The 20,787-nt window shown below is 40.9% G+C and overlaps 1 protein-coding gene across 1 annotated transcript; it reads right to left on the reverse strand.

Moving 5' to 3' along the window:
- Positions 1-1,810: 1,810 nt before the first annotated feature.
- Positions 1,811-12,789, reverse strand: LOC109630157 (probable G-protein coupled receptor 149). Its single transcript, XM_020088181.2, has 5 exons — positions 11,536-12,789; positions 10,017-10,197; positions 9,363-9,865; positions 3,737-3,880; positions 1,811-3,578 (listed from the first exon to the last, which is right to left on the reverse strand). The coding sequence occupies exons 1-5, from the start codon at positions 12,496-12,498 to the stop codon at positions 3,066-3,068; spliced, it is 2,304 nt and encodes a 767-aa protein (XP_019943740.2). The 5' UTR covers positions 12,499-12,789; the 3' UTR covers positions 1,811-3,065.
- Positions 12,790-20,787: the final 7,998 nt, after the last annotated feature.

Consider the following 20,787-nt stretch of genomic DNA (forward strand, 5'->3'; position numbering starts at 1 on the left):
ATGCACAGAGTCATGCTGATAGAAGCAGCAGGAGAATATAATAAATTATTTTTTTGTCACAAAGATAAACTTATGCACATTTTTCAATTAGTTGTTGAAGACTGTGTTTTCATCAGCTGTCTAATTAAATATCCACTGTATCTATCTGTTTTTAAAGTGTTCCATATTTGGCTTTGACAGAAATATATTCAGTCCTCTCTTTGAGCATGACTCCAAAAAAACCCAAAACAAATCAACTGCAATCTGCTAAATTTTGCTTATTTGAATTAGGGATGCTAGTCAGTACTCAGTTTTTTTATTACTGTGAAACAGATATGTGTACGGCTGGCTGCTCTAAAGGGAACAGGTGAGGGATTCAAAATGAGCTGGAGTCAGAATGCAGGAAAATAGTAGAGAAGAGTATAAAATTGTGCTGAGAATGAAGCCGAGATGGAACGGGAGGCGAGGAGCCTTTTGAGTGGTGGAGGGGAGGAAAACAAAGGGATATTAAAGGAGAAAGCTCTGTTTCGTTGCCCCCTTCCACTATAATCCTGTCGCGGATGCACTGCTCTTCTGCACACCTTGATTTCATACCCTGAGGACGACCTGAGATAAATACAAATGACCTCTGACCCCAATGATTAATTTAACCAAGACAGATCAAAATCCCTTCATGTTTTAACAAATGTTGGTTTCTTCTCCTCTTCTGGCAGTGGCTTATATTCTCAATAATGCATGTGCTCTCTGAAGGTACATGGAGTTTCAAGCAGCTCCACTGATGAAGGCTTACCTGCACCTTATTGTTGCAGAATAACTAGAGGTTGTGAGATTAGAGAGAAAACATTAAGAATAGCCGCTGGTCTTTGATTATTACTTTTCATGTGATCTTACTGTTGTTTTTACTGCCTGTATGTGCCCTTTTCTCCATTTTTCTTCCTATTATTTGCTTTCTAGTCACTCTTCACCTGCAACGGCTGCACCTCCAAAAGTCTGCATGTACACACCGAGAGGCTAAAATATAAAGAATAATGAGCAAAATCAGTTTTTGTTTTTTTCATCTCAGCTCAAACACCGATAAGTGCACAATAAATAATACCATATCTGTATCCAGCTGTTGTGGATTAGTCACATTAATTTCATCCTCAGGGCACAACAACCAATGATGGTTCCACTCTATGTAGGTCAGTCTCTTAAGTAGTTACTTATCAGGCTTTATTTGCTTTTATTGTGTAATAAAGGATCCCATTTCAGTAGTGTGTGTATGACCTTATGGGTCCAGATGAAATGAATGAGTGAACAGACCAAAACTGGTGCAGCTAAGATGCAGTTTCAACCTCTTACAAACAGGACAAATGAGTTATATTGGTAAACATAGTTTTCGACCAGAAGCTGAACCATGGTCATGTTTAAACGAGAGAATAAGCAGATGATCGAATTACTTCCAGCACGTTAGGCTGCAGAGATGAAGCCTCGCTCGGCTGAAAACCTTTGGCACCATTAACAGCTGAATCAGTCGACACTGAATACAAAACGTCATATTCATTGTGATTCATATGCGCCTGTGCGTTATTTTTCTTTTACCTTTTTTTCGCACAGGAGCACTCGACACAATGAAATGCACGGCAACCTTGTTGGAGGCAATTTCCAGTATGAATCTTTAATGACCACATTCTTCATGAGGATGTGACACATTGCAGCTGATGAAGCGGGCTCACTAAGGGACAATTTAAAAGGCTGCTGATGAAGAACACAATGTGCTGACGCTGTATTGAAGATCAAGCAAACAAAGAGCTGATATATAACCATCAAAAAAGAAAATTAAATACACATCTATTCTTAAATTAGTCTTTAATACATATATGTAACTGCTGTTTGTACAAACACTTGTGCATTTAAATGTAGATATAAGTTATGATACTGATATTATCAGTGAAAGAGAGTAAAGATTTGTATGTTTCTGTTTACTGTGGTGCTAAAATTATTCCAGTCCAGAATTCATATACTGACAGTGAGGGGCCCCTTTGGCTCACTGATTGGATGCGCAGTGAACTGAGCTGGCAGAGAGATGATTCCCCGCAAAGTGGTCTGGGGATGTACATTCATATGCTGCCTACTGTAGTAAAAATATGCACACTGTCACTCATGTAAATTGCATCGAATGTACATGAGGCAGAAAACAGCTCTGCAAGCCCTCAACCCCTTCTCCAATGATCACTTGTACTCTCCCTTAAATGCTTGACTTCTCTGCTTTCCTTTTTCTCTCCTCCTGTTTCAGCATGGATACTGGTCTCTTGAATTTGATAGTAGCAACATTAACTGTGTAACACATGATGGATGTATAGGAGCAGGATGCAATTAAGTTAAACACGCAATAAGTTAAAGAAATACACAGAATTAACACATTCTTATAAGAGGAACGTTTGAATACTATTGGTGGTTGACATCACAAACCATTACTGTCATGAGTTAACCCTCATCCTTATGGGTAAGGCTACTTCCTGAACACAAAATGCACAAAAACACACACTGGGATGAGTCAGACTCATGGGTCAGATGACCCTCCCCTCACAGCTGAGTCACCAGTGACGTAGTGTGCAGAAGCTGCTTCCAAGCAAACATGTGACCAGACCGTGGCCCCTCCTCTTCCACGTCTAAGGGAGTTTCTCTGTTAATGTATCTGTTTTATGACAACAGGCAGCCACACAGTCCAAAGTCTGGACATGAATACAGATGCTCTGCTGGAATACTGTTTCTCTCTCCTGTCTGCCGCTTCCTTTGGTGCTATCTCTTTCTCCGCTGCTCTCACAGATTCACTAATATCTGCTCTTCCACAAGCTAATCTATCTCTGTGCACTCCCCACACAGGTGATGCATGTGCTCTCATGATGCTATCTAAAGAGGAATTACAAGAGTAGACAATTATATCACTGTTAATCTTAGTCTCTGTTTTGGTCGTCTGTCAGTTTGGTTTGAGTGATCAGAAGGAAGTAAACGTGGAATGATTAGGAACTACGTCTCTCATCTTTGGTGGCAGAGTTTCTCTTTCATCCTCCTCCTGAGAGCCACCTCTTGTTATCCTGAGAGTGTCACTCCCCCCCCTCACCAGATTGCTTTCTGTAGGCCTCGTTGAGCAGCTGAATCTCCTCTTGATACCCAGAGCTCTCCTGCGTCTGTCGCCGACTGTTCTGCCGGTGAGCCTCTACAGTGTCAGGTATGGTGATGTTGATGGTCTCTGTCTCGGGGTTGCCGCTGCTGGGGATGAGCAGCGAGTAGGAAGCCGTCTCGCCCAGGTCGCAGGAGACGAAGCGGTTCTCCCGTCGTGAGTAGCGCAACGAGGGTGAGCGAGCGTGCATGGACGACTGGCTGATGTTTGAGATGATGGAGACGCTGTCCATGGCCTCCTCGTTGTCACAGATCTCCAGGACCTCAAGGTGGATCTTGACATTTGTGTCCCCCACCACTGCTCCAATCCCCATCCCCATTCCTATCTCCATGCCCAAATCCACGTTGCTGACATTCACGTCCCTGGTCTGGCTTCCTGTGGCTGGGTCATCTGCACTGGGCTCGTGGCCAACTGATTTTGAGCGATACACTTCCACCTTTAAGGCAGAAGGATTTACAATACAAGTTATGCTCAAACAGTATAGGGCAAAATGTAATTCAACAACCAAAAGATAGATATTTCTTAACAATAATCAATAAAACCACAGAAATAATTCAAATCTAATCCAGGCTAGGGAGGACTTGAACCTTTTACCTTCTTGGCGTTGTTTGGGGATATTCTGAGTCCATCACTGCTGACCTCATAGGTGGAGAGAGAGAGGGTCTTTCCTGTGGGTGCTTGCAAAGATACGGTGCCCTGGAAGGCGCACAAGGGGACTGACAGTCCACCCGATGACCGCTGCATAGAAAAATGGCAGAAGGGCAGAGGATTTTGAGTTAACATTGGCCAAAATACATTTATTATTATGTGTTGTCTTCAAATGTTTTCTAAGATTACAACCACTTGCCAAGGACTGCGGATGGAAATTTGCCTTTGGGGCTAAATTTGGCATGATGGACCCAAGTCCATCTGTCTATCCATCCATCTATCCATCCACCCACGGATGGAGCCAAGTGCTCATGTCAAGGTTCTTATACTTTCAAATACTATTATACATATCATTAAGTTCCATCTTGGCTACCCACCATGCTATTGTCAAGAAGTATGGCAAAGAGTCTGATGCCTAACATCTACAAGGTCTCTGTGCACCTCTTTCACTTTGTCTGACAAAGAAAGCATAGGTTGCGTCCATGTCAATGTCAGGGACATGAATGTGTTGACCGACCATTTCTATCCCAAGAGTTACTGAGGCTTATATGCTAAAGTGAGATGTCTAGTCTCTGTGCATATAAAGGCAACAAGATTAGATTCACAGCACAAAATATGCAGGCCTTATCAATCACCTGAGCGATTCGGCTGTAATCTGATTTAGTTAATTAACTAATTTAATATCAATGATAAAATGTCAGTGTATAAGGCATCAAATTTCATCTGGGTTTCAGCTAGACATATTTTTTCAATTACATGGCTCATTTAGTATATCACTTGCATAATCAAATTTCATGTTTTCTCATGTTTTTATATTGTTTTCATTGGAGATCACTTTATCACACTGTGCATTAAAGTAATTCTCAGTCAACATGATGTGTTTGAGAAAAATGCATATTGCTGTCAGGGGAAAGGAGAAGTGTCTGTGGTGCGACAGCGGGGAGACGGCAGCAGGTTTCATTAAGCCATCTAAATAATTTAGATTAGTTTGCTGTAATGATTTGATTGTGGCTATGACGCACAGTAGAAACAAAGAAAATGTGATTCTCTTGTTCTCTGTGACTATCTGTATCCTGTCATTGTCTGTTTGCATCATTGTAAAATGAGAGAGAGAGAGAGACGAGCGGGGGAGAGAGACAGAGACTGTGATGTTGAACTGAAAACACATTGTCAAATACGGCTCAGAGTGGGAAGTACACTGATGGATGTGCATGTGTGTGTTCTGGGTATATTCACATGATGTCTTGAAAGCTATGGATTAGGGAATGTAAAATATCTTGTCCTGACTTCTTATCCAGCACATTTAGCAGTTTGAAAGGTTTTCACTTATTCTGTCAAATACTTCAACTTCTTTGAGATGGGTTTAAATTTGAATGAAAAGAACTGACACTGAATTTGGTTCAAGCATTCGTCCCCCTGTCTGTTTGTCTGTTGGTTGCTTAATTTGTTGTCAGCATGAATACCTGAAAACTCAGAAACTGGGCAAAGAAAGAACTTGGTAATTAAAAGTTGGTTTGGATCCAGGCAAAAGAGCAAAAATCTAGGTTATTTAGGGGACTGAAATTTACCAGTGTGTGCAATTTGGTGTGGCTCGTACAGTAGAGGTCATCCCTCCGCCAAGGACCAGAAGTCCCCGAAGGAAATCACATTTAAATCAAACGGATTTTATCTATTCATTAAAATAAAATATACAAGTCCCCTAAACATTTTTTTTTCTGAGAAACCAACAAACCCTAAACCTGATCTGGATCTACACAAAGATTGAATATGTTCTTCCTTCATTCATACCACATCCTTCCACCAAGTTTTATGGTAATCCTTTTTTTATAATGTTGCCTACAAACCAGCAAACTAACACACCCCCTGTCTAGAAAACATGACCTCCAGTTGGTGGAGGTGGTAACTTAAATACTCTAACTACTAAACATCAGCATATTTACATTGTTGTCATAACCTTATTACCATGCCAAATTTAGCATTACACTCCAAGTACTGCTTTAGATAAGAAGATTCTCACAGAGCTGCTACTGTGACTGTCGACTCTATGTTTTCCTATTTTTAACAGATGAATTCAAGTGACTTAATAAGCAACACTACAGTAAAATATCTGATATTGACATTTGATTGTGGTTGTGTTATTTCTCTGTCTGACAATCAATACTTCCTCTCATTTCACCCTTAGAGCCTGGTTGGTGAGAACAACATTCATTTACAGTTTTAGATGTGTTCTCAGAAGGGTGAACAGGTTCCAGTTCCCTGCATCTGAATGCACATCATTTACCCCTCAGGGAGTTTACTTGTGAAGCGCCCCCAGCTCTGTTCTTGCTAACAGAGAGTATAAAGTCACAGAGAGGGTAAAGATGTCTTTAAGCTCTAATTCCACCTCTCCCTGTGGATGCTGAAGGCCATGAGGGCTGACAGTAAGGAGGGGAGAAGCTGGGTAATGACATCTCGCCTGCTAACGATGCACAAAACACAGCCAGGAAACACCATAAATCACAGAGTATTTAGGCCTGGTGTTCATCGTTTCTTTGTCTCTGTGTGTATACTATCTACTATACTATGATATCGCTGCGTGTGTGTGAGCTAATTTTGATCTTTATGTCGTTTGTGCAGACAGAGGGTTGCTGGATCACACACACACAAACACACACACACACATTCCCATTCCCTTGTGCTTCTATCCTAGTGAGGTCACTCTTTGACATAATGCATCACCTAAATGCCCTTATACTTCCAATAACCATAAAAACAAGTCTCATCCCTCAAACAGCTCTTTGAAAGTGGGTCAGAATTCGAGAACTGTGCAAAATATCCTCATTTCCCCAAAAATGTCTTTACCCTGTGATGTCTAGGCTCAAAATGGTTCCTGCAAAGATGTTTGTACAACTACACACACACACACACACACACACACACACACACACAGCAGTGAGCGTCACAGACTTATACATGATGCAAAGTGAGTGGCAAAGCCAGGCAGTAGATGCATGCTCCATGGATTTTCACCCTCTGCTGCTTTCCAAACCGAAACGTTTCAAACTTATAAGTAGAGCAGAGACAGTGTGGGAGAGAGCCAGAGATAGTGTATGTGCGTGTGTTTGTGTGTGTGTGTGTGTGTGTGTGTGTGTGTGTGTGCCCATGTACACATGGATGTTTGCACATCTGTTCATGTCCTAGTTAGTTTTATGAGTTTGATGAGCTTGTAGTTTATGAATTAAGCTACAAACTCATTGTGTTACTGTCTTAAAACCCACGATTCACAGCTGTACTGTTGTAAAATTAAATGTATGGCAGAACATATAAAGCAAAAATATAGAAGATGAAACTAAAGATGTTGACATAGAAGATACATTAATGAATAGACCATAACATAAAGCAGTTATGTGTGATATGATGGGATATTAAAGCAATTATGATTTCATCCAGCGAAGGGTAAATCATAGATTTTTCTGTCAATCCAGTCAACAACATATATGAACCAGAGTAGAGTGGAGCTGGTAATAGCGATATTGTTATGGATTTTCCAGACAGTATTGATGAAAATTGGGGGTAGGCCACCTAAATATATTTTTCTGCAAATTAGAGAGATTGATGTTGGGTGTGTTGTCACAGAATTCAGTGAGTGGAACCATTTCGCTGTAGGTTTGAATGATTTGAGGTAGAATTTACAACTAGATGGTTGCTAATTGTCAGGTTAAATAGAGGGGAAGGCTACAGCGTGACTTTAGATTACTGTTATTTTTAAGAGTGGACTGATATTAGTGTAGCTCTTGGAGCTTGGATATGAGGTTAATACCAAGATATTGAATGCTATAGGTTCTAAGAGGACTAAGAGGTCTTTTGAGACACAGTTCCTGCAGCGAGTATTGTGAATACTGAAGATGATATCGTTGGCATATAAATAGATTTTTCTTGTTCACTTGAGGTGTAAATACCTTCAATTTATGGCAAATGAAGGGGTTCAATGAAAATGGCAAACTATAAAATAGACCTTTGTTTAAATTTTTTAGCCCTGATCCATCCTAAAGTTGTCGTAATTCACAGTCTGACTATATCTTTGGTCTCACTAAAAGGTTGTTAGGTTGGGGTTATTTTTCAGTGGAATATCACTTGCTATAAAACATTTGTAGTGAGTTTCATTTTATGATTCCAGGTGTCTGTGTATGATTCCCTGCAGAATTCCTTAATTCTGTATGTTTATTTCTCTTTAATGGATTGAAGTTGATTTGCAGAAATTTTGCTTGATCTATTATTTTGTTCACAGTTTTTATATCTCTGCTGTCAAAGAAAAAAAATAATTTGTATGTATTTTATTGTGCGGTGTTGTATACATATTACGTCAGCTTTCATTCCATTTCAAAACTACTTTCACTGTTGGTGCTAATCACTGTAGTTTTTTCATATGAGGGGAGAATGAAGTGATTGAATATGAAGCCGTTCTCTCATCAGTGTCTGGCATCTCGACTGTCAGGACACATTAATCATCAAGCCTTTACTGTTATGTCCTGGTTTAACCATCAGTTAAAGGTCAACAAAACACAGAGAGAATTAAGCTTCTGGTATTATGAGAGCTCTTGATGTCAACAACAAATAAAGAAATGGATTAAAATGGATTAGTGATTCATGTTCCTATTGCAAACTGTCTTGAGAGGCAATGCTTACTTTTAGTGTGTTAGTCTCTGACTTTGCATCTACTTGATACAGCAACTAGTGAGTTCCTGGGCAAATAATTAATTCATGAGCACGACAGACTAGCTATATTCCTCATTCATGGAATCCAGTCATCTCATGTTTATACCAAACTGCAGGTATGCATTCCACAAGCCTCAATAGGGAGCTAACCTTCAGTGGATAAATCTCATTAACACTGCTCTTGAATCTGTAATAAAAAATCAACAAATAGAGCTGAGCCTTGAGAGCACGTTTGATTTTATCTGTGAAGCAGCAATGAATGAATATCTGGTTTTGAAAGACAGCCTGGTATTTGTTACTAAAATGGTACTGATAGTATCTTCATCAGACAATGATACCCAGAGAGGAGTGGGGAGGACCATCTTAACCATTTTATCTAAATCACATGCTCAGCTCCCAGTCTGTCAGCCTTTTTTTTATAAAGAAGCATATTCACAAATGTGTAAAAAACTAACAAACAGAGACACAGATCAAAAAAGCAGAGAGCCAGACAGGGATTTAGACAAAACAGCACAAATACACACACACATCTTTAAAGCCTGGCTATACAGAGACTGCGTCCAGGTGTGTGTCTCTGTATCTCTGTGCAGGTGCACTGCAGTGGGAAAACATGCAATTTCCTTTTGAACAAAATGTAAACACACAAATGGCGACTGAAAATCCAACCATTTAATGTTCCCAAGATACTAATCACTCCTCAAAGATCACCTCAAAAGTAAATCACCATAACACCGCAGTTATTTAACTGAGAAAGTAATAAACTGTGTAGAAAATCAATTAATTCCAGCCATAAATCACACAACGACAAGTAGAAACTACATAATTGAATAGTTCAACATGAAAATAAATAAACTGACTCCACTGGTAAGTGGTCTACCTGTCTGGGCGCTCTCTCTGATTTACTCCTGCACCACTCCCAGTCTGTCAGCTCGATTTTGCGACACTCCTCGTGCGACAGCCTCCTCTCTGGCCCCTCGAACACAGACGACGTGTCAGTGATATTGCCCTCCTGCTCTAGGTGATGTGGAGGCACCAGAGGGACGCAGCGGAAGTCATCGTCATCTCCGTGGCTCTGGCAGGGAAGTGGAGGACAATCAGCCATCGCCTCCCCTCCTCCAGCTACTGCTTCCAACAGAAGGTCTGCGTGAGAGGAGCTGTCCACCGGGCATGTGGTGCTGAAATCAAAGTCAGGCGCCAGGCTGGAGAGCCCGCCACATTCGAGTGCATCAAGGCGGGTATTGGGGAAGTCACAGTTGAAGAGGCTGTGATAGGCAGGCTTCTCAATGGGCAGACTGTTAGGAGACATGGTGGCATGGGACAACTTGTACACGCCGTAGCCTTGCTGCAGGGAAAGATTGAACTCAAATCTTCTTTTCATCACTAAAAAAAAAAAGAAACAGAGGACACATTTATTGCAACCTGACGCCAAGAAAAGGGCCTTTGCTCTTTATATCATACTAGAAAACGTTTTCATTATGGAGAGACACACTTCATGGCGCATTGCTGATGAATTTGTTACATCATGGTCTACCTGAGGCTTCCTGTGTTGGATCCCGCTTGCAGTTAATGAAGCAACCGCATGGCATGTGGATCCAGCGCTCAGACAGCATGAATAACGGAGTGACCGCAGGGGCGAGCAGAGTGAGAAAGAAGCTCAGAGTCTCAAGGGATGAGCTGTGTGCATTCAGCGTGTGGCGCACCAGGACCAAAGTCTGTGAATGAAAGGGAAGGGGGACATTAATTCACCAGGGAGTCCATGGTTCAATATGCATTTGGAAACTGGGGGAAGGGAGGCACATAAATGAAAATGAAATTACATTGATCCTTTGTTGCTTTTCATTTTCTTTTGTTCCATATTCAAATATGCCAATGTCATTTGGGCCCAAATGCAATACAACAAGACTGTTGGACAGTTGTGCTGTGTATTTACTAAATTGAAATTTAATGAATGCATAAATAGTTTTTCTTCGTAGAAAATAAAAGTGCTCATTTATGAATAGCCCTTCATAAGCAACAGGTGCAGCATATACAGTGTGAATACACAGCTTTCTAGGAAATACTTGTCATTGCAAAGACAGATACAAAGATCTAAAAATGTTTTAGATCTAAAACTCATTGTGAGCTCATTGAATTTCTGATCAGTAACAATTTGACATTTTCTGCATTAGTCATCGCCAGTGGTTTTGCATATTCTCAGGGTCACAACATTAGAATACCAATAATGTTTGCTTGTGCTTGCCTGTCAGCGGAAAAGCAATGATACATTTCATCACCTCAATTTCTTTTTTGGAGGCAGAACAAATGTTATAACAGCAGCATTCAATGTGTAGCAATCTTGCAACATATTTCACAAGGCAACCTAATGAAAGCTCTCTTTTATGTGTTGACTAAAACCTACCAACTACTGCTGCTAGCTACAGGGAATGAGAATGTAATGGGACAGTGGATCTGGCTGGAAAAAAATATTGTTCTTTTTAAATCAGTGGTTCACAAATCATGAGATGTTAAATGGTTTCAACACATGTCTTGTTTCCTACTGTAGACTCAAGGGACATGCAGGGTGTTGTTAATCTCAAAAAGTGGAAAACTATTTAATATTCTTTTTAATCAAAGGAACAGATTTTAAGACAATATTATACTTAACATTATTACCTCTGACAGCTCAACAAAATGGTCTTTTGATTTGGGGACATATGACATTAAAATATCTTGTAATCGTGTGCTGCATAAGGGGCCATATGTCTGACCTTTAGGACTCTTGGTCTGAATATAAGCCAATACAGTAAGTTGACCTTTAGCGGTTACGTTTAAAATAACAGAAACCTGTTTTTAACAGGAGGAAACAGGTGGTTTAGTTTGAATTTAGGTTATTTCTACGATATAATCTTAGTGCAAAAAGGGAAAGCCCAATGTTACTAAATAACGTAACACCACGGGATTTGCTTTGGAGATAAATGCAAACATTAGATGTCAAGTGTTTCCAGATAAAAATTAAAACCTCTGGATGATACAGTAAATTGTTAACGTTAACATGTGCCCACGCTGCTTACCATCATTGGCATCCACAAAACAACTCGGACCACCGCCAGGATCATGGAGAAGCGCTTTTGCGCGAACACCACTGGTGTGTCCCCGACAGCCGGTGTCCTCTGTCCGTTTAGGGACACCGGGGACATAAGGCTGTCCTCCCTCTCCATGAGCTCTGTCGCGCACGAACTGGGGCTCAGCTCGTTGTAGGCACCGAAACTTTTCTTCAGGCTGTCCCGGGAAAAAGACTGGAGGTCACAGAGGGGAACAGAACCACTCAGTCCCCTCGACATCTCCAAATAGCTCGGGTACAGCAAAGTCCTCTGGGGCTCTCTGGAGCACAGCAGCTGGTAGGTGAGGGGGATGAAGAAGAATAACAAGCCGCAGAAACAAAGGGAGTATAAAGTGAAAAGGAGCAGGATGTAAAAACTGTCGCTCTCAGGGAAGCAACCAAGAGAAGCCGGCGTAAAGCTGCCCCATCCGCACAGAGGCATCACACTGACGGCCAGGCTGACAGCCCAAACACCGGCGATAGCCCACATCACTCTCACAGGCCGGCGCACAGACTGGAGCACCCCAAACCTCTTGGTCACATAAAAAGTGTAAGCTGCTATCAGACAAGCCTTCATATTGCTGGAAACACCCTGGAACACGTACAGAAGTCCGGATAAAGTGCACAGGCTGCTCGACCCTCCACTTCCATCCCACTGGAGGAGCATGAACAGGGAGAGCGGGACCACGCTGAGCAGGTCGTCCACAGACATGGAAGCCACGATGAGACACAGGGACGTTTTCCTCCGCATCCGCAGGAGCGACAGCAGCGAGTACGCGCCTCCGGTGAAGGTGGCGGCGGCGATGGTTACGCACAAGCCGAACAGCAGCAGGCGGATTTGCCTGTCCACCTCCGACGCGTCTGTTCTCTCGTAGACGGCTGTGGAGGGGTCGCTCCGGTTGGGCGCCAGGGAGCTCAGGTGCGTCGTGGACATTTTTCAGGGAATGAACTTCTCCGTCTCTTTTGGCACTTTTTTAATAGGCTAAATGTGACTCAGACGCTCGTAAAGTTGAGATGCGAGGATGGCACAACATTCCTTACGAAAACCAGAGAGAGGAGATCATGAGACAACATTCCTCTTCGATCCAAATCATAACTCACGCGTAATCGAGGCGACCCATGGTCCCTTGGATGTGGAGCCTCAGGGTACGGGGCTGGGCAGACTCGCCGTTCAAAGCGCGCAACTGTGGAGCACCTCCAGTCTCCAGCTGCAGATTTACGCGCTGTCGTCATCGTTATTTGGGGTTGGGCCAAACGCAGCCTACTACTACTATGGGTTTCCGTGTGCAACTGGTCCGATAAACCAGGCTGCCATTTCATTAGTGGGTTGGCCCGACTCCTTCTTCGTTTCCAAAATACTAAAATCCCTTATTATTTACCCCTCTTTCCTCCCCGGCATTTAAATACTGAATAAAAAACTTAAACGAGTGTATTTTCACTGCCAATGCGGATTTATGTTTGTGTGCAAGGGCCCCATCAACATGTGCTTAATTCCATTTAAGAAAAAATGCCCATCGTCATAGACAGTCTGTGTCTTTCGAAGACTGTTCCAACAAATTACCTTTTCTTTTGAATTTCAATTCCTCTTAAAGGTTCAGTGTGTAGAATTTTGTGATATCAGTTGAAATTTCATGTTGCAGCTGAACACCCCTCACCTCACCCTCTCCTTCCAAACATGAAAAAGACGCTGTGGTAGCTTCAGTTGTCATAAAAACTCAAAAGGTGTTTAGTTTGTCCAGTCTAGACTAAAACAAGGCGGCATCTGTAGAGAGGGTCCACTTGATGTAAATATAAAGTATTTAAATATAAAGAGTCTTTTCTGGGCTAAAGAAAACTACAATTCAAACAATTTAGATTAAACTAATGAAAACATCATGAGGATTATTCTACATTCAATTTCTGCCAATAGTTCCCTTTCACCTAAATCTTACACACTGGACCTTTACTGGAATCAGGAAAGTAAATACCAGGGTCAAAATAACGGGGGAACTTAAATTAGATACGATTTTAGTGGTATCTTGTGACCATGTGTGAGCCTCATGTTCTCTGAGCCTTGACTGAAAACAGATAAAGTTTAAAGAGATGCTTATTTATTCCAGTCAGGAGCAATTCTCATGAGATAAGAGGTCAAAGGATTCACTCATGGGATTTGAATCCTCTTTGGCTCATTTAAATGTAGGAAAACATATTCATCTGGGTTGTCACCAGAGACATGTTTCAAATGATGACTTGATGAACGATTGTAATTAAAGAAGTTTTATTAGATGTACATCGAGTCTGTGCAACCAGCTTTTGTGAAAGCTGGGCCTGTGTGTGTGTGTGTGAGTGTCAGTCCTATACCCTGGTGTGGCACTGGCCTTGTCTTGTCCTTCCCTGTGGTGTCCAAGGATTTTCAGGCTCAAGGACTCCTCACTTTGTTTGGATGGTTCATGGGTGTGCTGTAGATAGAAATAATACTCCTTGTTGAGCCCTGTTTATCACTGCTGATGTATTTTTGGACTCAAGCCCTTTTTCCAAATGCACATGGCTCTAAATGATGACAGCCCATGCTTGTTTTTTATTTACACTCCTTCATCATGTTTTCACTGGACAATACAACCATAGCGACTCTATAGATGTTTAGTTCTGTTCGCCCTGTGCAGCACAGATATCGACACAAACACAAACATGACTCTAAGTGCATTTAACTCCAGGTCTTGTTATTGAATTGAGGTTTAGGCTAAGTGACTTACAGCCCAGCCTTATGACCAGACTCTCTCTGGGGCCATGAGGACACAGAGAGGAACATGAGAGGACAAAACCCAATCCACCAGGGAGCATAAACACACACACAAACACATGTACAGATACAGCAGCTGAGCTCAGCGTCACACATCAAGGTGACCTACTTTGTGTGTGTGTGTGTTGGTGCGTGGTGTATGCAATAGTTTGTTCATGTGAAAAAGCACAAGGTGAAAGTGCAGCGAGACAAATGCACCGGTGAGGAACAGAGCAAGTCTAATGAAACGGGATCCATCGGAAAATATTAAACGCTCACGTCCTGTCAAAACACATCTCGTCATCTTGTCACAGACTAAAACTAAATATCATGTCATGGTAGTTAGAGATGGAGAGGAAGAGACATAAATGAACTGGTAATATTTTCCATATGAGAATATGGAGAATGAGGCATGTGTTGTTGTAAATAAGTGATTAAAATGGAATGGAGAAGCCATGAAGGGATCGATCCACCTACCCTCTGGTTCGTGGAAGACCCGCTCCAACTCCTGTGCCACAGCTACTGAATAATATACAGTATTTGCTATAGTATAAACAAAACGCATATTTTGTACTACCTATATCTATACTGAAACTATGAATTTTGTTTTGTTCTTTTCATTTGCCACCCTCACCACAATGCAGCACATCATTTTCCACCTGTAATCCCTGTTTTACTAAATAACATTTGATCAAAGAAACCTTTCAGTGTGCAGGCTGATTATACTTTTAGATCTTCCTGCCTAAACAGAGTTTACCCTGTGAAAACAGAAATGGGTTAGGGTTATCTGTCTGTTTGCACCGCTGCCTCCTTTTTGTCGAGAGTTTTGCTAACAAATCTGTGAAATGAGGCTTATTACGTCTGATAATAATGTTAATACAGAAAAAAGGTGTTTGCTAAAACCTGACATTTTCATTACGCTTCCATCAGTTTCTGTCTCGATAAACATTTAATGGACTCTCATGAAGTCAAATGAAATTATGTTAAAACTAATGAAGTGATGGTTTGATTTGAGAATTACACCTATCTTACAACATCTAATAAATCATTCACCCATAATATTGGCTTGAAAATGAAAATAAACCACTGGAACGCTGAGGAGTGGAACCTCATTGTGTCTCTGCTGAGATTCATCTGGACCATGAAATGAAAGCAGCTAATCGATGATGGATGGCTCTAACATGTTGTATATATACCCTTCACGTTCATTAATAATGCACTGTGTTGCATTCAGGCTCATATACATGATCTGCATTCATGTTCGTACAAATCACACAGCTCACATTATATAATAATAATAATAACTTTATTTGTACAGCACTTTTAAACAACAAAGTGCTTTACAACAAACAATATGAAATTCACAGAGCGAAACAGATAAATAACAAAGATACATAAAAGTCATAGACATCATTAAATAAAAGCTTTTTTATAGAGATGTGTCTTCAGGAGAGAGAAAAAACGGCAGATTGTTCCAAAGCAACCAGTGAGCAACATTACTCTGTTGCTTACTGGCCTCTGGTGGTGCGTCCTTAATTCAGCGCAGCAATGTTTGTAACTGCAAATTGTCAAAACTGCTGGTGTCTCCCATCAAACACAAATCCTCCAGCAAACACACACACACACACACACACACACACACACACACACACACACACACACACACACACACACACACACACACACACACACACACACAGGGAGCCTAAGTGCATGATTATCCTATGTCAATAAAATATTAATGAAGCAGCACTTGACACAGAGATACAGAGACGGAAACAGAATGGAAGATTATGTTTGCATAAAAGCAAGCAGTGAAGTTGAATGAGGATAGGAGGATGAATAGTCAGTGTCATGAATTCATAATGACCTCATCTTTAAAGCTGTGCTGAGGTGCTCTGTGGGATCCAACATTTAAAAGGAAGACATTTTAGGGTTGTTTACCTGCTGATGTTAGAGTTTGATTTACTCTGAAGGCCGGAAACCACTTGATGTACGAGCAGACAAAAAGAGCATGTGAGTCCTGGAGATACAAGTCAACAGACATGTATTCCAGCACAGACAACAGATATATGAAGCCGGCATGAATCTATTGTTTTTCACATTACTCTAATTACTGTTTACTGTTGAGTCTCATCACGTCCCCATCATAAACACAAATAATAATGAGTAACAGCCTAACACCAGAGTTTTAATCTTGATTTGGTGGAGACTGAAACGCATCAAAAACTCTGTAAACGTATTTAAAATCAGTTAAGTAAATATTTAGTCTTTGAACCATATAAATAGTGTCTACCAGCTTGTTTTGTTTTGTCCTGCCCCCCAGTGGCCAAACTTTGATTCCACTATCAAGCTGCTCTCTCCTGTCTGTGTATGCCTGTCTTGTCAATGTTGGACTATCCAGCATATTGTGTGTTACTCTAGGAAACAGAGTGATAAATAAATAAATCGAGTTCATTATTTTATCATTCCTCGGGAAAAAAAAGAAATTTACTATTTATATTTTTGTTCAGTGTCAGTAACTTTTTCTCTTACAGATATTAAAGTTAATAATAAATAAAAGTGTTTTTTTCATCAAACTAGCAACTCAAGATTGACATGTCAATGAAAAATGAACTGTGTATTTGGATGTCGACCTTGATGCTTAACAAGTCTGAATTATTTGTACATAATTAAAAAACATCTTTTTTTAGATTATTACTTGGTATTTTGGATTTTATTTGGTAGAGACAGAAGAGATCAAAGCAGGGAATGCAAGGGGAAAGAAAGGCTGTCGGCAGGCAACTAAATATTAAATAAAATCCATCATCTAATTAAGACAAAGATATATATCAAAACATTACATTTTGCAAATGTATATAAAAATTCATAAAGCATAATTCAAAGTCAGAGCATAAACTAGATTTTGTTTAGGAACTCTTTCACTGCACATGTGAACTTGGGTGTGTGTGTGTGCACCTGTCGGCTCAGTAACTGACAATGTTTGTGAAAGTGTGTGTGAATGTGTGAAGGGCAGTCGTCCATAATACATGAGGCGTATTTCCATCTCTTATTGATGATAAAAGTGCAGAGTGTGAGAATTAGTTTCATTTTGTTTGTTTGTGTGTGTGTGTGTGTGTGTGTGTGTGTGTGTGTGTGTGTGTGTGTGCTATTTCAAGTCAGCCCAAGTTGATGGTCAGAAAGTCCCGTCAGACCACACATAATTCACAGCCCCCTGTTTCCATGGCAACACTGAAAAGAGTGTCTGGTCATACACAAACACCTTTTTGCCTTCCGCTGAGAAGTAAAGGGTATAAAATGACAGCCTGCCAGACAATTCATGGACAAAAGAATGCCTCTCAAAAATATGGAAAAATGACCATGACAGAAATGAATTTCTTTTGCAATAAAAGAGAGAAAATAATGGACTAACATGTTCTTTAGGGTGGTCACATCTGGCAGTCGGGCTGTCAGGTCACGGTCAGGATAAAGAAAACACAAATGCAGATGTTATCACTGACAAGCATGATGGCAATGGTCAAGAAAAAAAGTAAATGCTGTGTGGTGTGGAGAAACGGACATTTTAAAGGGTTCGTTGACCCCAAAATTTAAATTCACTCCTCATCTGCTCAGCACTATGCTGATGGAGGGGTGGGTGAAGACTTTTGGAGTTTCAGGGGTAAACAGTGTTGCAGCCAAATCCAATACAGTTGAAGTAATGGTCACCACGGCTTCAAACTTTTAAAAACAACAGAAAAAAAAAATACAGTACCTCCATACTGCTCCTGTCTGTAAGCCCCGACATTCAAATTCAACTTGAAACAGCATCCTTTATATGGTGTTCGTAGCCTGAATGTCCTCTGTTATCCTCCTCTGGCACCACGTTAAGGTGTGGATCACAGTGGACATCTGGAACATCAGATGCCTTGTCAAAAAGAAATAGTTGCTGTGGTGCTGGAGAAGTGAGCTTCATATATGTGTTGAATAATGTAGAATGACCTGCAAAGGATGTTATAGAAACTGAAACAGCCTTTGTCTAGATAAAAAAGGTTCCCCACCACTTGGGGACACTTTCTGAAAATCCTCTTCTGGGCAAATATATTTGTCTTTTCAGAAGAATTTTTATTATCATAATATCATCATTGTTTGTGTTGTTTTATATATTTTGTGAAAAAATGTGAAATACAGACTATATTGAGAATGTGATGATAAGTTCACATCTTAAATGTCATGATTTAAATGTATTGATTATGACTCTTTATTTTGAAATGTGTTTCTTATTCCTAACTGGGAAACTGCATTAATTGCTTGTTATAGTCATTCCTCTTATTCAGACTTGCCTTGAAAGTAATCAAATTGACTTCAAATTGTCAGGTTGGGGGACAAATCCCACTAAAATTTATAAAGATTTACAAGTGCAAAGTAGTTAATCTGTTAAAATGGGTTCATAATTCTGTCTCACTCACTTGACTGCAGCGCAGGGAAAATTATATATAGAAAAGGTTTTGTAATTGAAGTCAGACTGCTAAAGCCTCAGATTAATTCCAGATATATTTTGGAACATATTTCTGCACAGAATGAGGACTAGGGCGTTTGACTTTCTTCCTTTACATTGCAAATACATGGGGGGGATGTCTTTGTGGAACTATCAGAGCAGTGTTTCTGATTTATCCACCAGATGGACCTATTGCACTATGAGAGCAAACTATGGCGATAGCAAACCTGTGAGTGAGTCAAACACAATCTATATTTGTCACTTTGGATAAAGCTGGTGTCCAAAACTATTGCCTAAAGCCAGTTAGAAAAAAATAACATAACCACAACTACACAACAACATATTTGCATATTTGTTGAGTGCAAGTTTTCCTGCAGGTTTTGGATCTCCTCTCATTATTAATCTGCAAGTCCTGACTTCAGAGGATTCCATGTGTCTTCAGGTGGGTCACAGTTTCAGTCCTGCAGGGACAGAAATCATCCAGGCGTCTGACTGTGAAGAGATGTGACAAATTAGTCCTCCCAATATCTCTCCCGGTGATCTCCAACCCTCCTCTCCATCCCAACAACCCGCTCCACACTAATCAGCATAACGAATTCCTCCAGCATATCGGCTTTAATCGAATCAATTATTTGTAGAAGAAAAAAAATACTTAAGAAAACAACCAGCTCATAGTAATTGAACTGGATGTTCACAGGGAGAATATAAAGGGAAACCTATGTAAAATATGTGAGTATTAATGCAGATAAAATAATGAGAATCCATTTTTATTTCATGTATTATTAGAGTAAAAGACAGCATTACGTGACAGAGAAGAGAGGAGATGAAAGTGGAGCTTAATAAGTAAGTGATGTGACAAAGCCATCTGTTTTTACCTGTGTGTGTATGTGTGTGTGTGTGTGTGTGTGCGTGTGTGTGTGTGTGTGTGTGTGTGTTTGTGTGTTTGTGTGTGTGTGTTGCCTCCCCGTCCTCTGCCCATGTGCATGATGTGTGTATATTTCTACATTAATGAGCAGACTAGAGATTTTCATTAAGGGCCCATTAGTATTTCTTTTTCCCTCTGGGCTGTTGGGCTCTCACTCATTCCTCTGATGCAATAACCACAGAGAGGCAGACAGAGCGGCAGCAGACATGGCTCGCTGTCACGGGAATCCAGTGCGCTGCACTGTACAGTATCTGGTACTGTTTTTTCAGAATAAAACAGTTCTTTTGAAGTGGACCATCAAATGGGTTCTGGCAGAAAGGCAAAGCAGTGAGAGGTAATGATGAAATAGAATTAGTTTTAAATAAATGTGTATTCATTAGGCTTTTTAAACAAGGAGCTAAATGACTGAATTTCCCAAACACAAACAGATCATGTGGGATTGAGCCTCTGGTAAGAAAGCGCTTGATTGACAGCTGCACACTAGCTCGCCTATCATCCACCCGCTGCTGATAAGCCTGGCTGGGCAAACTTTTCAAATCCTCTCAGGCAGGCGTACTATCAAACTAGAGCACTTTTCTGTGGAAGTGCAGAAACTCCCCAACAAGTCAACTGGCAGCTGATTTTTATCTGGGGAAGTATGTTTTCAATCTTGCTCTTTCCAATCCAGCGCACATCTCTAAGACAGAGATGCTCCGTTTGAAATATTTGGCTGGCGTGAAAAAAAATCTGTCATTTGAACATCACTAAAAATAACAAGCATGTTTCAGCAGGGAGGGGGTGATACAGCCAAGAGCGGATGTCACTGTGCTGTCGTTGCAGAACATTAGAGGGCAGTGGCTTTACGGAAAGCAGCTTCCCAATGAGCCCGAGCAATTTGAAATACATCGGAGAAGCAGACAGCAGTGGTTAGTATTAACAAGTCTCTCTCTATAGCCTGCTGTGTGTTGCACCTTCATGCTGTGCTCACCATATTTGCTGCATAATGCACCCCCCCCCCCCCCCCCCCCACACACTCACTGCAGAAACTTTGAGAAAGATGGAATGTCGAGGAGAAAGAAATGGTCCT

This window comes from Paralichthys olivaceus, chromosome 11 (genome assembly GCF_024713975.1).
Source record: "Paralichthys olivaceus isolate ysfri-2021 chromosome 11, ASM2471397v2, whole genome shotgun sequence".
In the NCBI taxonomy this organism is placed as follows: Eukaryota; Metazoa; Chordata; class Actinopteri; order Pleuronectiformes; family Paralichthyidae; genus Paralichthys; species Paralichthys olivaceus.